General features: G+C 41.5%; 1 protein-coding gene across 7 annotated transcripts in view; it reads left to right on the top strand.

The window, feature by feature from the left end:
* Positions 1-19,052, top strand: part of LOC104014886 (sodium channel protein type 5 subunit alpha) — a 217,260-nt gene that overhangs the window by 140,088 nt on the left and 58,120 nt on the right. For 3 of the 7 annotated variants that reach the window (XM_087730822.1, XM_087730806.1, XM_087730813.1), the window contains exons 16-18: positions 3,108-3,578; positions 15,176-15,274; positions 18,129-18,272. In XM_087730822.1, coding sequence (XP_087586948.1) covers positions 3,108-3,578; positions 15,176-15,274; positions 18,129-18,272 — 714 coding nt within the window. Of the gene's footprint in view, positions 1-3,107; positions 3,579-15,175; positions 15,275-18,113; positions 18,273-19,052 lie in introns of all 7 variants that reach the window. The other 4 variants (XM_087730851.1, XM_087730842.1, XM_087730833.1 and 1 more) reach the window with 4 other exon arrangements.

Raw genomic sequence — 19,052 nt, 5'->3', positions numbered from 1 at the left:
GCTGCTTGGTGTCACTGGAAAGCAGATTTCTTTTTAAGGGGATCCATACGGACACACAAGTCTGCCATTGCTTTTGAAAACTGAATTAGTCTTTAGTTTGCTTTTACTTAAACTGAAAGCATTGCTTTAGCAACCAGGAGGACTGGATATTATTAGTAACCTTTTACAGGAAATGTGGTGTGTCATGGGTTGAGCATACATTTTTTCTGGAAAATGCAGTGTACAGTGAAATGGGGGGAATAAGTAAACATAAAGTGCTTATACAGCAGTTCACTCTATTTGAATGCCCAGCAACACACCTCTGAGGTTACCTGCTCATAAAGGAAGGAGGGAACGATATTTGAGATTTATTTTTGGCTAAAAGCATGAAGTGCAAATAGCTCTTTTTGCAAAATGTCAGCTGCATTTCTGGGAAGCAAACAACATTGCCTTAATAATACATGGTAAATAACAACACTAAGAACGTTGCCACCTATTATATACACCTGCAGGTGTATGTGGATAAACTTATGTAACTGTAGTTTGACAGATGAGATAAATACGGAAAAGTAAAACAAGGCATTACAAACAAGTTATTCTGTGAACAGCAGAATTAATGATATATAGGATGCAATTCAGCTTCAGATAACAAAATTTGGGTGCCTACATGGAGGTATTCATGTATGGAGAAGACGTCTGAGCTACCACTGCAGTCAACCTAGGGCTTGACTCAGTTTTGCCTAATGCCACTGAGGATACTGTAAGGTATCCATCCTGGCCTCCAACTAGACACAGATCTCCCATAATAGTGTGTCGTGTTGGCCAGTTGCCTCAGGATGACTTGGACATGCTAGGGTCCATTGGCACCAGATGACTATGTATTGGCAGCTCCATGCAGCCCTAACGTGGTCACCTGTGTTCGATCAGGCTCTGTTGTCTACATGATGAACCTCTTTTGATTTAAATGGGGCTTAGACACCCCATTAGGGGCTTATTTTCAGGATGCTTGTAGCAATGTGGTTATCTCTGAGACCTCATCCGTCTATCAAATTTGGTTGAAAATGGCTGAAGTGGTCCTGCCAGTGACTCCTTTGCTGGTGGACTCCCACCTGCTTGGCAGTATATCCAGTACTCTGGTTTTTAACTGCCTATCAGACAACATCACTTGCAATACCTCTGAGTGGGATATGTAATGAAAGATTGATTCATACCAGACCGCCACAATGGTTAAGGAGAGACCCACACAGGCTGCCAGTGACGCTCCAGTATGATGGACCAGCTAAGAAACAATTAGCTTTAATCTCACTTTACTTTAGAGCAGGGTAGTGCTCAGTGCTGCAATAGTTTATTCAGCAGTTCATAATGGACATGGGCATCTGCTGTGCTACCGACTGCTTTCATTTATAATCACAGTGATTGCAAAGAGTACTTTACAAAACAGTACTGACAGGACACTTCAAATGCAGTATCACCAGAGTGATTAAGACTAGGCTAGTTTTCAAAATTCCAGCTCATATATTCTGAATATTTGAAAGAAGGGGGAACGGGGTGGGGGGATGATAGCAAAAGCTTGTGGCTCTTTAGTAAGACCCAATACTGTTTATACTGTTTATTTTGGTCTAGTAGACTTTTTCAATTTAAAATACTATCAGAAAGACAGAAGCCAGGGGACTTACAAGTATTTCTGGTGGCATTAAAAGATCACAGAGAAAATATCTTCACAAAGTCCGTTTTATTGCTAAAACGGCAGAAGTGCTGCAGCATTGATCTCTCCCTTGCAGTGGCAGAGAGCTGGCACTCACCCACCTTGTAGAGGCAGTAGGTGAGTTGATACCAGGCACTTTGGTCCTGGTTTATTTTGGGTGAATATATTTTAGCTGATATTAGTTTGAGTCACCTTTGCCCTGTTCCCGTCATCTCAGGCATCTACCTCCAGCGTGAGCTTCTTGCCCTTGTCAATCTGGCACAAAAGCTGTAATTCATTCCTTCGTGGACCACAAGCAGGTGTAATGTCCCATACACAGCAGCTGGTGATCAGCCTGCAAGATGTAGTACTGGGAATACCCTTCTAGAAGAAACTGTTTTTATTTATTGGATATAATTGCATAATTGGAAAAAAAAAAAAAAAAAAACCTAGAAGGTAAAAAGAGGTTTAACTCATCAAATATGTCACCCAAATGTGTAGTTGTGTCTAGCCTTGCAGTGCACTACCAGCAAAGGTAGACAGTTCTGCAGTTGCAGGAACAAGAGGAAGCCAACTTACGGTCTCCAGTTCAGTTTGGATCTTCCCAGACGTCTGTGAAAATCTTCAAATAGTTTTTCCTGACTAGTAGCAGCATTTCCAGTCCCAAGCCTGCTTTGGGGGTGAGCCCTGCTCAGATTTAGGCACATTAATTCTGAGTGTGATGACTTGTTTTCACCAGAAGGGAAAAGGTTTTGAAACTATACAACCTCTTAGGTGTTTATTCACAGTCACAACAGATTTTCTTCATGGCCCAGAGGATATTTAAATCAAGACTATCTGTGAAAATACATGTGAATGTTTAGAAATGTTTCTGAATATACCATTTGGTTTAAGTGCCATGCATATGTATATCATTATAGACTATGAAATATAAATAACTATTCACACTGGATAAAAATCAAAAAGGTCCTGAAAACATTCTTCCTATAGTCTTTTTCTACATGTAAGCAGTACCTTTCTGGATGTCTATAAGTGTTGCAATTAGTGATTTTCTCCAAGATGGAATACTGGAAATTACAGGAAATTCATTATACCACCACTTATGAAAATATTTACACTATGTAGCTTCCAATGAAAATTTTAACCCATATGCTGTTTCTGAGCTTTGCCTTTTCTTTTTTGTGTCTTGGAGTATTGAAGGGGGAAATGGAATGTCAGAGTGTGTTATTGTCCATGCTAAACTTCTGCACCTGAAATTAAAGCGTTTGGAAATGTCTGCACTCCTTCTCCTACTGAAATCACCTATAATTGGAGGTAGTTCCATGAACACTGGTGGTGTTAGGGTGGCACAGATTAGACGAGATTCAGACCCTCCTACTTCCAAGACCAAACATTTGTCCACCACAATTAATCATTGATTTCCTTTTAACGTTATTGGTTTCAGGTGCTCAACCTGTTCCTTGCCTTGCTGCTAAGCTCTTTCAGTGCTGACAACCTCTCGGCACCAGACGAGGATGGGGAGATGAACAACCTGCAGCTTGCTTTTGCTCGGATCAACAGGGGTCTTCGGTACGTGAAACACACAACGTGGGATTTTTGCTGCAATGTCCTCCGGCACCCCAAGACAACAGCTGAAAAGAAGGCAATGATGAAGCTTGCTGCCCAGAATACAGGTGCCCTTAACAATTGTGTGAACAGTCATACAACCACTGAGCTTGGCAAAGACATGGAGAATTACAAAGAGAACCACGCTGAGGATGGGATGAATAAAAATGGGGAGAAACACCTAGGGATTACAGACAATGATGATTTTATGACCAATCCTGACCTGTCCATTTGTGTTCCTATTGCTGTGGGAGAGTCGGATATCGAGGAGGAAGATGAGGAGCAGAGCACCTTTACAGAAATGGAGCAGGTAGGCAACTAAAATATTTGCTTGTTGTAGCTTATTAAGAGGGCCTTCTTTCCCACCCTTGCTCTGGATCCATGGCTCGTGATGCAAATGTCCTATGGCCTAATCCTGCCTTTGATATGTTGTTAACTTCAGAAGAAGTTACAGCTGCATATCCAAGAGCAAAATTCAGTCTCCAACAAGAGGCATTCCCTTTCTTTGTATTCTTTGTGCTTGTCTAGATTAATTCTTCTAACCAGAGCAATTAAACCCTTTCTCACACAGCAGACTGTTTTTTTTTTTTCCTTTCAGCTGAATCATGGGAATGTTACAGAACAAATCTTAGGTCCTCTGACTACAACAGGGGATTTTCTCAGTGTGCAAAAATGGGCAACGGCCTGGTTTGATTTGTGCAGCAAGAATCGAGGGCCAGGTAGTTCTCTTAAAAATACAACGAGGCAGAGGCTGATATGACAAGGCACCAGAGAAAGAAAGATATGTAGTTGTATGTATTCAGACAGGAAAAATAGTGATTTGCCTGTTCTTTGGTGTGACATGGCAGATTTTTGTATTCCCCAGAGCACATAGTAGTAAAGGCTGAATAATTCTGTGTGGTTCGAAGTGTTGGTGTAAAATGGAGAAGAAAAATCTTCACGGGAACACTTTTCTTTCTCTCCTTCTTCCCCTCTCCCCTTTCTACCAGCTTTATCTCTGGGCTCCACATACCATGTCTAGTTAATGTTTTCCAGACCCTCCAGCCTTGATCCAGCATCCTCTGACGCCAGCTGAGACCCGCGGAGTTCAGCAGGCACTGGATCAAAACTCCTCTTTCAGATCCAGCTGTCGGGAGGGATCCCCAGTCTCTCGGTTGAGGGGAAGAAAATTGTGAAGCAAAGCTGTCCTTATAGAAGGGCTGTCCTAAAAAAGCCCCGAGGAAGGACTCTGTGTCAGGAGGTGGGCACAAATTGGCTGCTAAATGTTAATTTCTCCTGTTTCATTGAGGAAATCTTTACAGTGTGAATGCATCCGCTCAGCAGCAAGTCTTACACATTGACCATCCCCTTGGGGAGCTGAAGGGCAAGGGGTCAGAAAACTTTATCATCAAGCCCTACCGTCCAAATAGACGCCTAGGTAACAGAAAAGAACTCTGAAATTTTTGGTAAACACTTTTAGGGATGTTTTTGTATCTTCTTTAAGGAATGCTTGTATTGAAATGACCTGTGGATCAGTGTGGGTAGCATGGATAATATCTATTTTTTTCTTTGAAGTACTTTTCTGTTCCCAGCATTGTATTAGTTAAACCTACAAGCAGAGTACACTTGAAAAGTGAAATAGGAATATAGTAACTGGGTTTCTTAGTATTAGCTGATCTGCAAATACTGACTAGTATAAATGTCTTTAATAGTGTATAAATGTGTTTAATTCTGGAGTTTTGGTTTAGTTTTGTGGTTTTTTTGTTTTTTCTTTTTGACCTTTAAAGATATCCACACCTTTCTGCTGCAGCTGACAGAGGGTCACAATCTTAACAACTCCCAGATTTTTCCTTCACAGTGCAAAGCAAAACTTTGTTGAAACTTTGCACGTAAGTGTCCATGAGGTCTGGAAGTGTGCGCGCCTGTGTGTGTGTGCGTGCACACGTGTGTATGGTGCATCACTGCATTCCACCTTCCTCAAGATAAATAGCAATGTTCACAACTGCAAACTAAACTGCAGCAAAGAGCATGGAGAGTTTGGGATTTTTACATCTTACTGTACCTTAAAATGTGGATTTCTGTTTAGCTGCACAATGTTTCCATGTAGGTGCTGGTGTGTATATTAGTAGACGGAACAGGTAGCTATCCATTTTATGCTGTACAGCAGGTAAATGTGGAATTAGACCTTTAGTGAGATCTATTAGAGTCATGAGGGAGAGAACTGATGTAGAAAAATAGGCATTTTAGTGAAACAGAACATTATGAATAAAAGTTGATCTGAAAATATTAAGAAAACTTCTTCAGATTGTTTCAATAATATTGAAACATTATTATATGTAATATAAACATCAAGGATTCAGGGTGAAAAAAAATAGGAGGAAACAAAACCCAGTAGGAGAAGCAAATCAAAATACTGTTTTCACACTGTATCTTTTAATGACATTTTCAATAAACATTAGAGTAACATTGTCACATTACCGCAACATGTTTGGATTGCAGTGAAATAATACAGTTCTCTGCTACCGTGTGCATTAAATAGAAGGCATGGAGTTGAGAAATGTATTAATTAGCTTTGTCACTAGTGTTTTCCAGGCTTTGACAAACAGCTGCTGCAGGTCACTGCCATTCCCCTGTGCATAACCCTGATCAATGGTTTTCAACCTCTGTCCACAGGCCTGAGGGGTCTACTGCTGAAAAGGTCCAAACAAGAAACGAGTTCATATATCCAGCCAACAATTTTATCAAATTTCTAGAGAGGAAAATGCGTGCATGCGAGGGGGTTCCAACTCAAAGACTCAAAATACATTGGCATAATAAATAAACAGAAATAGGAAGAAGCTCAAGAGCAGAAATTATAATTGTGTAATGACCTTTGCAATTGTTTTCCTGCAAAACCCTAGTAAATTTACGCAGCTATAAATATCTCCATAAGGAGCAGAGCCATGAGAAAGCAGATCCCAAAGAATTCAAAGATCTGTCATTTTTAATGGTGCCCATTCCAAAGACGTATTATCTCTGGACCCACAAAAAACTCTCTTGATCAGCACGTAGGTTACTGCAGAAGATATTCAGTATGAAATCCCAGTTCCCTGGATATAGAGTTGTGAGCATTATAGCTTGCTAACCTTTCTATCAAGGGCAGCCCTGTGGGACTCTGGGGAATAAACTTCCCCACTCACTCCCAGAAGCTTTAATCCCACGAGCCCCAACTCCATGGGGGTCCTTACCTCCTTCCCTCCATGATGGCCACGATAACCATGGCAGAGCTTGCAAAGGAAGAACAACATGAACAAGAGCAAAATTTACATGATTGCACTGAAAGGGCACAATTATGGTGAAGTATCTTTTTGTGTGGAGGGCATCATACAGAAACGAAAAAAGAACTACCAAGGATATGCTAAACATTCAAATCTATTCTAACTTTCTCCTAATTATAATCCATATTTTACATATTTACATATTTTAGCATGTACAAAGAGAATGTGTATGTATATTTACTTTTCAGGAGAAGACAATCTACCCTGCTTCACTTTAAAGTTGTTGGCTGACCTGGAATTTAGCAGCCCTTTGGCAACATTGCCAGAACCTGCCTTCCTCCTCACGCGTGTAGATTTTGGTGTGCTAGCATGGGAGAAGAGGCAAAAAGAGATGCGTAAACAGGGAGTATATGTATCCATGCCTCTCAAGCGCATGGCTAGGTAAATCTACACAATCCTTACACATCCTTTACGCTTTCTCTGTCAGTTGAAGATCCTGGACCATATTCTGTTCATCGTGTGCTCATATCAGTCCAGACCCATCCGTCATGATGGGCTAAAGGGAGGCTGGTCTCAAGCAGAACCACAAAGTTGTTGATACCAATGGGGTATTTTAGGTTGATGACTAGCTCAGCTTACAGCTCCCATACCAATACCGGAAAGTCACAAAACTACTCTAAAGTAAGCCATTGTGGCTATGAGAAATGGGCCCCACAGTGTTACACACAGCAGTTTGAAATTTCAGATGATGAGAAACCCTTCTGTGACTGCACATTTTCCTCTGAGTAATAGAAATGTCTAAGTTTAAATTTCAGCTACCATTTTTATTATCAAAGCTTACACTGGCAGCAGCCGTCTTCCTGAAAGCTACCAATTTGTGGCACTGTCATTGAGAGGGTTTCGAAGGAGTGAGACCACCTGATAGCTTCTAAATCTCCTTTGATTACTGAGATGCAAGTGAGAGACTCTGCCAGCTCAAAGAGCCAGGAGACACATGCCTGTAGCTGACACATACGGTGAAAGGATCAGAAAGAAAAGCTGAACAATAAAAGTCAGCACAGGTGCAAAAAGCTGGCAGTAGAAGAATGAGGGTGAGAAAAGTCCACCTTGAATTTGAATTAATTCATCTTTATTGTGTGATATGTGTGTTGATGCCAGTGACTGCAACATTTTTGCTAAGGGCTTTACCTAACCCCCTTCCTCGCTCTGCTCATAGTGCTGGGGAAGTCTCTCCTTGTCAGTCCACAAGATTTCTTCAGGATTTGCTGAGAAGTTTAACCTTATAATGAGAACAAGGATAATCACAACAAAAATATCATCCATCCGGTCATACTTCGGACACAGTGTCCAAATAACCTTCTACTATATTAAAACTGTCTTCCATTTTTCCTCTGTCTTTGAGATGTATAATTTAAATATGGCTTGTCCTAGCAGGAAAACAGCTCCCAAAAGCTCAGAAGCAACAACAGCAACATGTTGGTTGCATCTTCTCAAGGTTCTTTTGAATTCTTATTTTGGCTTCCTAAATGATTAAAATGTGGAAATTATTTTCTTGAACCTTCATAGAGTGTCTTATAATTGCTTATAAAGACCATCTTTTCATATGCAACATCAACTTTCAGTCTCCTGAAGGAGTAAGAACCAGATTATGGGGACAGTAAGGTGATGGAACAATTCAGTGTGCACAGTCCTGTCCACCTGACACAGAGGATCCTATCAGAACTTACCTGCTATTTAACTACACTGAAAGTTTTGGACGTCAGAGGGGTCCGTACCATTTACATTAGACATATAAGTCCAAAGCTTAAATCTTCAAAATTCCTGCCATAGTATTTCTTAACCTTCAAGGTGCCCACAGCTGTAGCCCAAAAAGGTGTGTGCCTTTTTCAGTGGCATCACTTTGTGGTTCAGAGGAATCCCACGATAGACTAGAAGGAGGTTCCAGATGAGTAATGCTGGGTGTCCTCAATCAGTCTCCAAAGTACGGTGTCCTGCGCTTGCACCATTGAACCCTGTCTTGTTTCTATCACCCCAGGCCTCAACGACGCCCAGGTCTTTCTGCATTGTATCTGGATCCTTTTCTGCATTAATAAGTTCATGCAGTCAGCAGACTGTACATTAGTCCATCCTTAGAAAATGGGTTTACCCTTTCCTTGTTTTTTGAGTCAGCCCAGCAAGGCTGTTATTGCTTTCTTCCCCTTCTTAAATTTAATTACTTCATGTCCTGCCTTACTCAAACTCCTGCCCTCAACTTGATCTGGCTATAGCATGCCACTGAGAAGAAAATCCACGCTGTGGGGGCTAGTGGCTCTTGGCCACATCTCACATTCACCCCCTCTGCAGTGACAGAGCCAGGCACGGATGCTGCTTTCCTCAGAGATAAGACCTTTGTATTTTCACATGCAACACAGTGCCGAGCCAGCAGCACTTGCTTGCTTGTCTTCAGAAAATGCCATTATTGATTTGTTCCAAGGGAGTGGCTAATTGGGTCATATGGAAAGTGCTGGCTGCCTGCTGCTGGGACAGAGCGCTTTGCAGCTTCTTACCCCTTCCTTGACACCAGGCACGCACGCCGCGGGAGTGCTGCCTTTCCGTGCATGGCAGCCAGGTCCCAGCTCCCACCATGTGCCGTCCTGAGACTGCAAAGCAGGTGGAGAGCTGGCCCATCCTCTTGCCCGAGGCTTACCCCTGGCTGTGGAAATCCTTAAATAGCAGAGAGTTGTTGCTGTGCCTGCTAGGGCTCACCTTCCCGTGACCTGGCAGGGAATATTCCCTGTGGGAAGGGGACAGTGTCTTTTGTTGCCTCTCAGGGTATCCCAGTTTCCCACCTGCACAGCTGCACTTCTCTCTACTCTTCCTAGACCCCTCCAAGGTGGAGCAGCACCTCTGCTGTGATTTTCAAGAAGTTTGGGTCTGGGTCTGCACAGAGGACCCGAGGGGTGTACATTGCCTGGATTTTGCACACAGGGCGAGTATTTGTTGCTCCAGAGCATGACTTGCTTTCTCAGTCATGTTCACATTTTTTTCTCAATGGCAGTTCTCCCCTCGTGTATACCCTTTTCTGGGCTCCGCCAAACACATCTGCCAGGAAAACCAGTTTTCCAGACTTTAGATGAGTAACTGCCTTTGTACATGTCAATGACAGAGCCGGCTGCCACCAGTCTCTCTTCAACAGTACAGTTTCTCTATTGCTCTGAACTGGATCAAACCCCCAAGCTTTTATTCTCTTCTCCATATTTACTTCAGAATTACTGACTCATTTTATTTCATTTGACAAGGTGAAACTATTTCTGATAGCTTTTTTTTGCATGTTTCTACCAGTAAGAGATTAGTAATTTTGAGATCAGAGAGGACCATTAGGATCATCATGGTTTAGCTTTCTCATAACACTGAGTCAAAGACTTCAACCAATAATTTCTGCACAGAGCCTGTAAGTTTATTTTAGCTATGATACATCATTTGTAAGACAGAGAAAAGAACGAAATGTCTCAGGTAACAGAGAGTTCATCATCTGCATCTGGACCCACATCTGTTTCCTTTGTATACAGTGGAAATTTCACTGTACAATTTCTGTCCATTACAGACCTGCTCCTACACCCAAAGTGATTCTGTAAAAGTCAATAGAATTATTCCAGGTTGACATAAGTGTAGCTGAAGTTATTGAAAATTGCCATAAAAATGCCAGTGCATAGATTTTGATATAAAATTGTTTGTGACAGTGTCTTATGCTCCTAATAATTCCAACATCTATAAATCAGAGATACCATGAAGTCATGTGTTTATTTGACAGGGTACATTAATTTCAGCCTTTTACTGCAGGAAATATACTTTATTGTCAGGAACCATAATGCCCTTTCAAACAGTATTTATACTCCATCTGTTTTCAGTTCCAGTCTGTGGGACACGTTCTCTTTTAGTGCAACTGGATGAAATACCTTTGAAGCCAGTTGATGATTCCCCAGCTCTTACTGGCAGGAGAGTGAGCCCACATGCATACATGCATGCAGGACACAATAAATCTTACAGCATTCTTTTTGTCATCTTTATTTGGGCAAATATTTTTCTGATCATTAAATAAGATAGCAGGGCTTTTTCATTATTATTATTATTATTATTATTATTATTATTATTATTATTATTATTATTATTATTACATACATAGTTTGCCTGGATTTCTCCCTTTTTATGTTTTGCTTTGCATTTCTTGAAAACGGCATAGATTTGCCAATTGTTTTTAGCAATAAAATAGAATATTTCTGTATTTATTGTCTTCAGAATAGCAGCAAGGCCATTAGAAAAAGAAAAAGGACTGTAAATCACAGCAGCAGTTTTAAAGCACCTAAGTCTGCATCTTTGCTCTTACATATAGAAAGATATTTGTGTTTATTTTGTTTCAGTACGATGGGGCAGAAGACGACTCCGTGTCAGATCTCTGCTGACGTGATTAGAGCAGTCACACTGCAAACAAAGGTTTTAGGGTGCTTATTCTGTGTGCGGTGGCAGGGAAATATATTTGTCCACAGCATAATGCCTAAGGTGCAGGAAACACAGGGAGCTGATGGAGGAGAGAAAGAGGGGGGAGAGAAAAAAAAAAAAACTTGGCATTGAAAGAACCGATATCAGGCATAGCGGACTTGACAACATGCATTTGGACAAGTGCCCAGACCGTGGACTACGCGTCAGTCACAGCCTACTGGGTGCCATTTCCCAGTATCCATATCCCTCCCTGGAGCAAAATGCTGCCCAGAAATGAGCATTTCTCACTGTTTCTCCCTTTGGTAAAGAAAATGCTGACATTTAACATTTTGGACAAAATGAACAGCAGCCAGTTCCCCAACAGCTCCTCTGCCAAGTGAGACAGTGTGTGCGTCCGTGTGTTGGGGGGTTGAAATTACTCCCATTAATTATGGTCCAAAATAACAAAATTTAAAATAATGGTTATTTTGTTGCTATTGCCTGTAATAATATGAGACTTCCCTAATGATCAAAATAATAATAATGCCTTATTTGGGTGAAAGGTTCCAGGTTATTTCAGGCACTCTCACTCACTGCACTTTGAGGCAAACTTCCAAAATTTAAACTTCCATCCGAGAAGCCCATTAGTTTGAGTTCTTCATATTATACTGTGGAGAGATCCCAATTACCAAAAGAAACATAAAGTAGATTGTGATTAAACTTCAAAATGCAATTTAGCAGAAGGTATTAGCTTGAACTCTGAACAATGAACACTTATGAAACACTTTCACTGCCTATTTAAGCCTATTGAATTGATAACAGGCTAAATTAACTTTGGCAGTCCATCTTTTTGCCAAGTTCTCCCACTTAGACTAATTTTAAGGGTCAACCCTTGGAATAATGAATCTATGTTTTATTATGGGCAGTGTCTTGCCCAGTGTGGGACAGAATCTTAGGCCAGCAAGGCAGAAGCCATTAGAAATAACGTGCCTTGCTCCTCTGCAGCCAGAGTTCAAATGCTTAAAATTTTCTGGATTAACCCGAGAAGGAGCTCTGCTAAACTGATGTTTCCCTCCTTGAGGGATGACGTTTGGCAAAGCATCCAGCGCTTGTGCAGAGACCAGCAGTTAGTGGCTGTGATGATGTTTGTCTGGCAAAGTTTTAGTTCACCTTTATTCAAAATGAAAGGAAATACAAGGGCAGGCTCGTTCCAGGGGAGGTTTTGCTGTTAATGGCCTCTGCTGGGCAGCTGTGGTTTCTGGCCAGCCTTAGCCTTCACCATTCTGAATTTTAAGGGCCAGATTCTGGTATTTTTATCCAGCTAAGTACTCACAGGTGCATTATTTTTTAGAACCAGTACTGCACTTTGCTTCCAAATACCCTACAGCTTCCAGGGGAAAAAAAAATGTATTTCTGAGCTCCACCAGGAGGACAAGTTCTGTGTTTAGCTACATAGGTGTAAGTTCAAACTACAAGGGTATTAACTCTGATAGATGACAGCTCAGCTGGAAACTCCCTTGCGACCTGTAGACATCCAAGTAGAGGGGCATAATTTCATGTACTGGTACATTCACCGGGAGCTGGGCAACAGGCTTGTGCTCTTTCTGGACTCTGAGACTATTGTGTTTAATCTGTTTTGCCCACATTGCTCTTCTGCATGCGTTAGTGATTTGGGTTTTAATAAATGGGGTCCCTATAAAGGCTGGGTCATCAAGAAAAAGAAAAAAGAATCCAGATGGATTCACGTGGCAAATACGAGTAGCACCTTCTAATTCTGACCTTTGACTGCTCACTTTGCACCAGATTGTTTCTGGCCTTTGCATAGATGAATGGCAATAGAAAAGACTGGGAGGGCTATGTAGGGACTGAAAAACTGAACAAAAATCAGTCTACTAAGCTAGCCTGATGTCTGGTTGTTTCTGCTGAAGTGGAATGATGGACCAGGTGGCGTAAGCTGGAGAGTGGCGATGATTAGTCTCAAATAATCAAGTTTAGACTTTCCCTTTCCTGTTTTCATACCCTCTCTGAGGAATTTGCAGCTCTTAAATTATGTAAATGTGTTGCAAACTTAAAATAGGACTTCACACGCTTTGCATCAGTATTGCAAACACTGTAGTCTGCTAATAAACTGCACTTGTAAAGGAACGTAGAGTAGCATGAGTCCTCGCTGTGTCTTAGCTACAATCCCAGCACTGTGGTGTGGTATCACTCCAGGTTTTCCTCTGATTTCTCATTAAACTGCATAGTAGCAACTCTGCTTTACAGAAGCAATTCTTCAAACCAGGGTAGAGAGATTCTCAAATGTGCACACTTAAAACTGACAGCTGCACACCAGTCCTCTTTTATTCCTGGCAGAATAAGTGATATTAATCTTCCCCTTCTCGTATTAAGGAAGCAAGGGGATTTTCCTGATGTATGTGGTGATGTTTCTTCTCATGCTAAATATGCAGAAAGATAAATCCACTGATTTTATTGGTGCTACAAGGATTTACATTTATTTGTGAAAGAGGAGAACCAAGATCATAAGCGATCTGTTCTGGTAATATGAACCCACGATTCGTTTCCCCGGTTTGTGGTTATTTATTTCCCTCCCATTTTAGCTCAGCTTTTTCAAGGCTTTTCAGAAAGACTGAATTCAACATATCTGAGAGTTGTCAGCCCGACCGTTCTGCAGACTGTAGTCTCCTGTTTACTTTACACACGAAACAGGTGCCACCGAGGCAGTAATGCAAGCTCGCCGTATTTCAGCAGCATTGCAATCTGCTTGCTTCTCCACTTATGTAGAGGTAGGATATAAACAGTTCGGTTTTCACGATCATTTACTTCTTGGCTTCTTTGCAGAGGAAGGGTGCCAGTTACTCGACGCAAACTGTTGCTGAGAAAGGATGCCAGTTGCTACCAGGCACCGTAATTTTATGAAATCCATAGCTGTCTGCAAGGAGGAACACAAACATCAACAATTACTTTACAGAGTAAACAGTCCTCTCCTAACTACGTGTGTCACACTGCTGAACTGGGTTTGCTATACATGAAAAGCTCCTCAACTCCTATTATGGTATCCGAAAACTGGCTATAGGAAGCTTTGCAGGTTAAAATATGTTGTCATTCATTAAATTACTAATTACTGCTCTATTGAGCTGCATTTCTCAAGGAGGCTCAGTTTCATAGTGTCAGTCCTCTATGAATGGCTAAAGCAGTGATATTTCTGTTGCTAGCATCCTTGTCTGCTGCTGATGCTTCTTCTGATGGGCAGTGTCCATTGGTGCTGTAGGGTCCCACCTGTATGGCTAAGCGTGTGCAGACTTGTATGCGAGGGGACCAGGACAAGCCTCCACCACTCTGAGTCTGCACCTGGAAATGTCCTGACCATCTAGTTCCTGGAAAGTGACAGCAGAACCTGGACATCCATGAAATCCCATTAGTGTCTCAAAATTGGTCTTCAAATAGACAGAGGGACGCATCAGCCTGGTGGGGAGAAGAGGAGATACATAGGGTTGAATCTTCCCATTGCAAAGCGGACCGAGCAAAGGGCAGTTTGCATTTGCACTGTCCCATCAGAGACAGGGGATGCCCTGTACACCTCATAAAATAATTTAGATCAACTTTATCCTGCCACATCCTTCATCCTTGCTTGCTGGCTCTGCAGTGACAGTTGCAAGGGGGGAGGGCTTGAGAGCCAATTCCCGTTTCTTGCTTCCCCACCTGCTTGGGAGAGGAAGCTTCCTGCTATCAAAGGCTTTGCACGTCTTCTGTCCCGTAACAGCCGTGGCCAGAGAATCAGGGAACAAATGTTACAAGCCAGGGTCATGATCTAGGGAGTGAGTGAAGCATCAGGAGAACCCATTTGAGCTGATCACCGTCTGAAAGGGAGGTCCTGGCGTCCTCTTTCTAAATTTGTTTGCACAGGATGGAAAAAATGATATTTCCGTGGGGAAGGAATAAAGTGAATCCATGCTGATGACAGGTATTTGTCTTGTTTTGCCAACAGCAAGTACTCTTTCCAAAGGAGCGGCATTTGCACTAATCCCCATTTGAGCCTGAAACAATTAGCCGATCTGTGCTTTTCAGAGGCAGAATGCAGTGTGGAGCCTTTGTATTTATTTGTGTCAGCAAACAAGTATGTGGGTCCATGCACAAACACACTTGAGATGTCACCGAGATTGTGCTCTATTTTCAATCTGGTTGCTGTTTTTCTGGTGCTACAACTGTCCTGCAGCATGCAAGGGGACAATACTGGGTCCATCCTCCACCATGTGCTAATTACTGGTACGGTGTTGGCAGATCACCCCTTTTTATGGCCCAGATCAGAGCAGAGGTGAGCAAACTTATGGTTTATGCTCTAAAGGAGCTGAGGTCTGTCCTGGGCTCCCAACCCTCCCTTTATATGCACAAAGTTTTTATATTGCTGAATGGGTTTACTTTATAAATTATGAAAACAACTGAATCAATAAATATTAACATAATGTGTATCGCCTTGGCAACATGGCACTTGATACAAAAATTAAAAACAAATTATATAAACCACCCACGGTGGGGAGCTTTACAGGAGATAAACCTGGTGCCGTTGCTTCCAGAAGAACAAATCATCTGGAATCAGAACAAAAGCAAACAGTCGGAAGTTAAACATAACCAAAGGCACCTTTCCCCAGACAGGTCTGTGCCAATCTTCAGGTGCTGTGTGCTGGAAATGAGACTGTTGCATCCCATGAGAGTTGCTTACCAGGGCTGGCATCAGTTGCTTGCAAAAACTCAGTTGATTCCCTAACACTCCTTTTGGGATCAGTCTATACAACCAGATTGTTTTGAAGAGTCTATTTCTCTTAGTGATTTTCTTCCACCTTATAAATCTTCAGGACATGTCTGAAGACATGTGATGATGATCCAAATCATTGTCTGAGCACATGTGCATGTTGTCCCCATTAGATAATTTGCCAGGATGTATTTCATCACTTCAGATGAACGTTAATTTATTGGATATTTGGTACAAGTGTGATTTCTGGGAAGCATCTGGGTCCACATTTCCTGGAGTTTAGTCTCTAGGAAAGTGTTGCTAAGTTTTGGTACCACAGAGAAGGGTTAGTAAATAGAGAATTGGTCTAAGTTTGGCACTTGACTCTAGCTTAGTGCAATAATTTGCTTAACAACCTGAGTATTCGTCAGATCAACTGAGTTACACAGTCTGTTCTCATACACTGCATAGTTTCTAATGAATCTGAGTGCACAACCTTTCTGCATAAATGAACTTGAGATGTCACCTCAGATTGCATTGCACTTTTAACATGAAACAATTGTTTCTGTTGTTTTAGTGCTATAACCAATATCATGCCATTAAGATTACTTGGTACTAAGTTCTATGCACATTGCATTAAAAAAATCCTTTTTATGGCTGAGCGCCTTACTTGTGCATACTGTGCCTTCCACGTTAGCTTCTCCCCTGAATATTACACTATTTCCAGAGACGCGCCTTAAAGATTGTTACTTTTTGTCAGGGACAGAACCATAACTCGATGATTATGGAGCAATCTCTGGCCTGTGAAGATCAGTGCTAAACTGTGCCTAGAAATTGTACGCAATACATTCTTATGCAGAGGGTACAAGCTTGGACATGCGTAATTTAATTTATTAAAGTTAGAATATATTTTAGACCACATGCCCTCTGAAGCAGGAAACAAGTAATTTGATTTTAAATTAATTTGCTAGAAACACAGAACGACATTTGAAAGGACTGGTACAAACCTGACAGTCCAAAAGTATTTATACGCAGAGCAATTTGCTTAACCAACTGCTTCCTTTGTGTCATCTGTTCTTTCAGATAGTTATATTTGGAATTAAGTGTTTTTCTGCTGCTGGTACCTCTTGAGGGACTTCCTGTGGCAATGTGGCTTTAGAACTGAGGCAGGTATGCTTCAGCTCCCTGGGGAAGGGAAACTTGTTCGATACATGAATAACATTGAATGTCAGTCAAGCCAAGGGAAAAAAAAAAAAGGCGGACAAGTGAAAGATAAATAGGTTTCAACAACTGCTGTTGAAATCCTGTTGTGCTTGTAATTTTTTTCTCAGCATGGAAGTCCTTCTGTAAGCAATTCAGCACAAGCCTTTGAAACTGGCTAGAGTTTTATTAATATTTTAGTAGCAGCGTTAGTAATGGCATGAACGATGGTAGTGCTGTGATGAGCTATGGAGTTTTCAGAGAAATCCCTGTCTTAGGTGAATCAATAAAGCCACACTGATTTACACCAGCAAAGAACCTGGGCCTCCAGATGTAGGGACCAACCCTGCAAACGTACTCTCCTCTGCCATTAGTCCTGGGAGTACTTCTAGAGAACTCAGCAGTAATAATCATCACCCCAGGAAGAAGTGGCTGGATTTAATGGCACCACTCATACTAGCAAGCACCGGGTCTAGTCAGACGTGTTTGCAGAAAAAAAATTATTGCTCTGATTCCAGAGTTCATCCCTTTTTAGTGAAGTACTTAAGGATGTGCTGTCCTTTCAACCTGCGGTTAAGTCCTGTTGGCATCAGCGGGTGCAAAGTAGTCTTAAGTGTTTGGCTGAATAGGAGCCACATACTTTTACGTGCTTTACCTGCAGTTTTTCCACATCTACTTTTAGATACCTTTTATCTCTTCCTGTGAACTTTGCATTTTCCTCCCTTTCAATGTGTATCTTGTCTCGTCTGGGTGTGTTTTTTTCCACACTGTTTCAGGTAGACTCATAGCACAGTGTTGGGTATTGCACTCATGCCTTTCTCCAGCTGTAACACTGAATATCACCGCAACTTCAGAGTACAGCCCTCAGTTATTTGACTGAACTGCAAGCACCTTTCTGTGCGCCTCGGGTCACTGGAGGAAACTTGTATCTCAAAACCAGACTCAAAATGGAGATTGCAGGGGTATTTCCTCCTGCCCCAGCAACAATAGCTCAAAAAAAGTTGTCCTGTTTGTATTTCCATTTTCTACAGCCAGATATCTTGACATATCCAGTTGCTAAAGCTCAAAAGTTACAGCATAAGCTTGTGTTATCTTGTTCCTTGCCATTTTTCCTTAAGATGCCATCCCCTGACAAGTATAGTCCAGGCTATTTTCTCTTCTTGCTGGGTAGTTCTCCTTGAGAAATAAGCATGCTATCAAAGAAAAAGAAAATAAACCCATCTAGGATTATTTCCAGCAGGAAAAACAGCTGCAGCTGAGGGGGCAGCGATGCCAAAGCCCAGGCGTCCGGAGTCAGAACTCTGAGATTTGTGAAGAGTTAAGTGAGTTGCACGTGGATAAGCAGTTGAAGGCTGAGCCACCACCTCCAGTAGGGCAAAAAGAGGTAACAGAAACAACTTTCCTACCTGATACTGCATGCAATTCATTGCACCAGCTCTGTAGTGCATGTCACCGATTTATGTGGGATTTATGGCTCGTAAAAATATGTTTGTCAAGTGGTAGGAAAGCAATAGTACGTAGTAGGTATTATAGTCTTAGTAAAGAAGAAAGAGGATTTTGTTGTCATAAATATAATTGGAAAGCTTGGAAAATGTACATTATAAATTAAGATGGGATTCCAAGAGGCTTTGAAAAAACACAAAATCCTCTATAATGTTACTGTCTTATTTTAGGAGCGAACATGTGTGTGTTTTCCCACTGAAAGGTAGCTCTAAGAATGGCATCTGCTGACTTGGCAGATCTGTACCTTGAGTTCACTGGAGGGCATCTGCTGTGTGTCACAAATTACCATTTCTTTTCCTGTTAGCACATAGACTGAAGAAAGGTGCAACAATTTAAGTAGTTGACATGAAGATACTAACTAAATAGTAAGCCTTGGTATCATTCAGCTGATGTTCGTCCTAGTGTAGCTTACTCATTGCTTCTTAATGTGTACCCATTGACATTTATTTTCCATTTGTAGGAGTATATTTTCCTTATAAACATGAATACCAAAAATATATGTCTTTGCACTGTACCCTGAGTGACTCCAGGCTTTAAATTCCCTATATCCTACTTGCTGACTTGTTGGGATTTTTTCCCATTCAGATTTAGCATTGTATTGACATAACATTGCCTTTTTTACTAGAGAGTGATGGATTCCTCTCTTTGAAATCAGGAACTG

The sequence above is a fragment of the Nipponia nippon genome, unplaced genomic scaffold (assembly GCF_047370975.1).
Source record: "Nipponia nippon isolate SJK-2023a ecotype South Korea unplaced genomic scaffold, ASM4737097v1 scaffold_1, whole genome shotgun sequence".
Taxonomy (NCBI): Eukaryota; Metazoa; Chordata; class Aves; order Pelecaniformes; family Threskiornithidae; genus Nipponia; species Nipponia nippon.
Note: the sequence above shows the minus strand (reverse complement) of the source record. Positions and strands in the feature narration are given on the sequence as shown.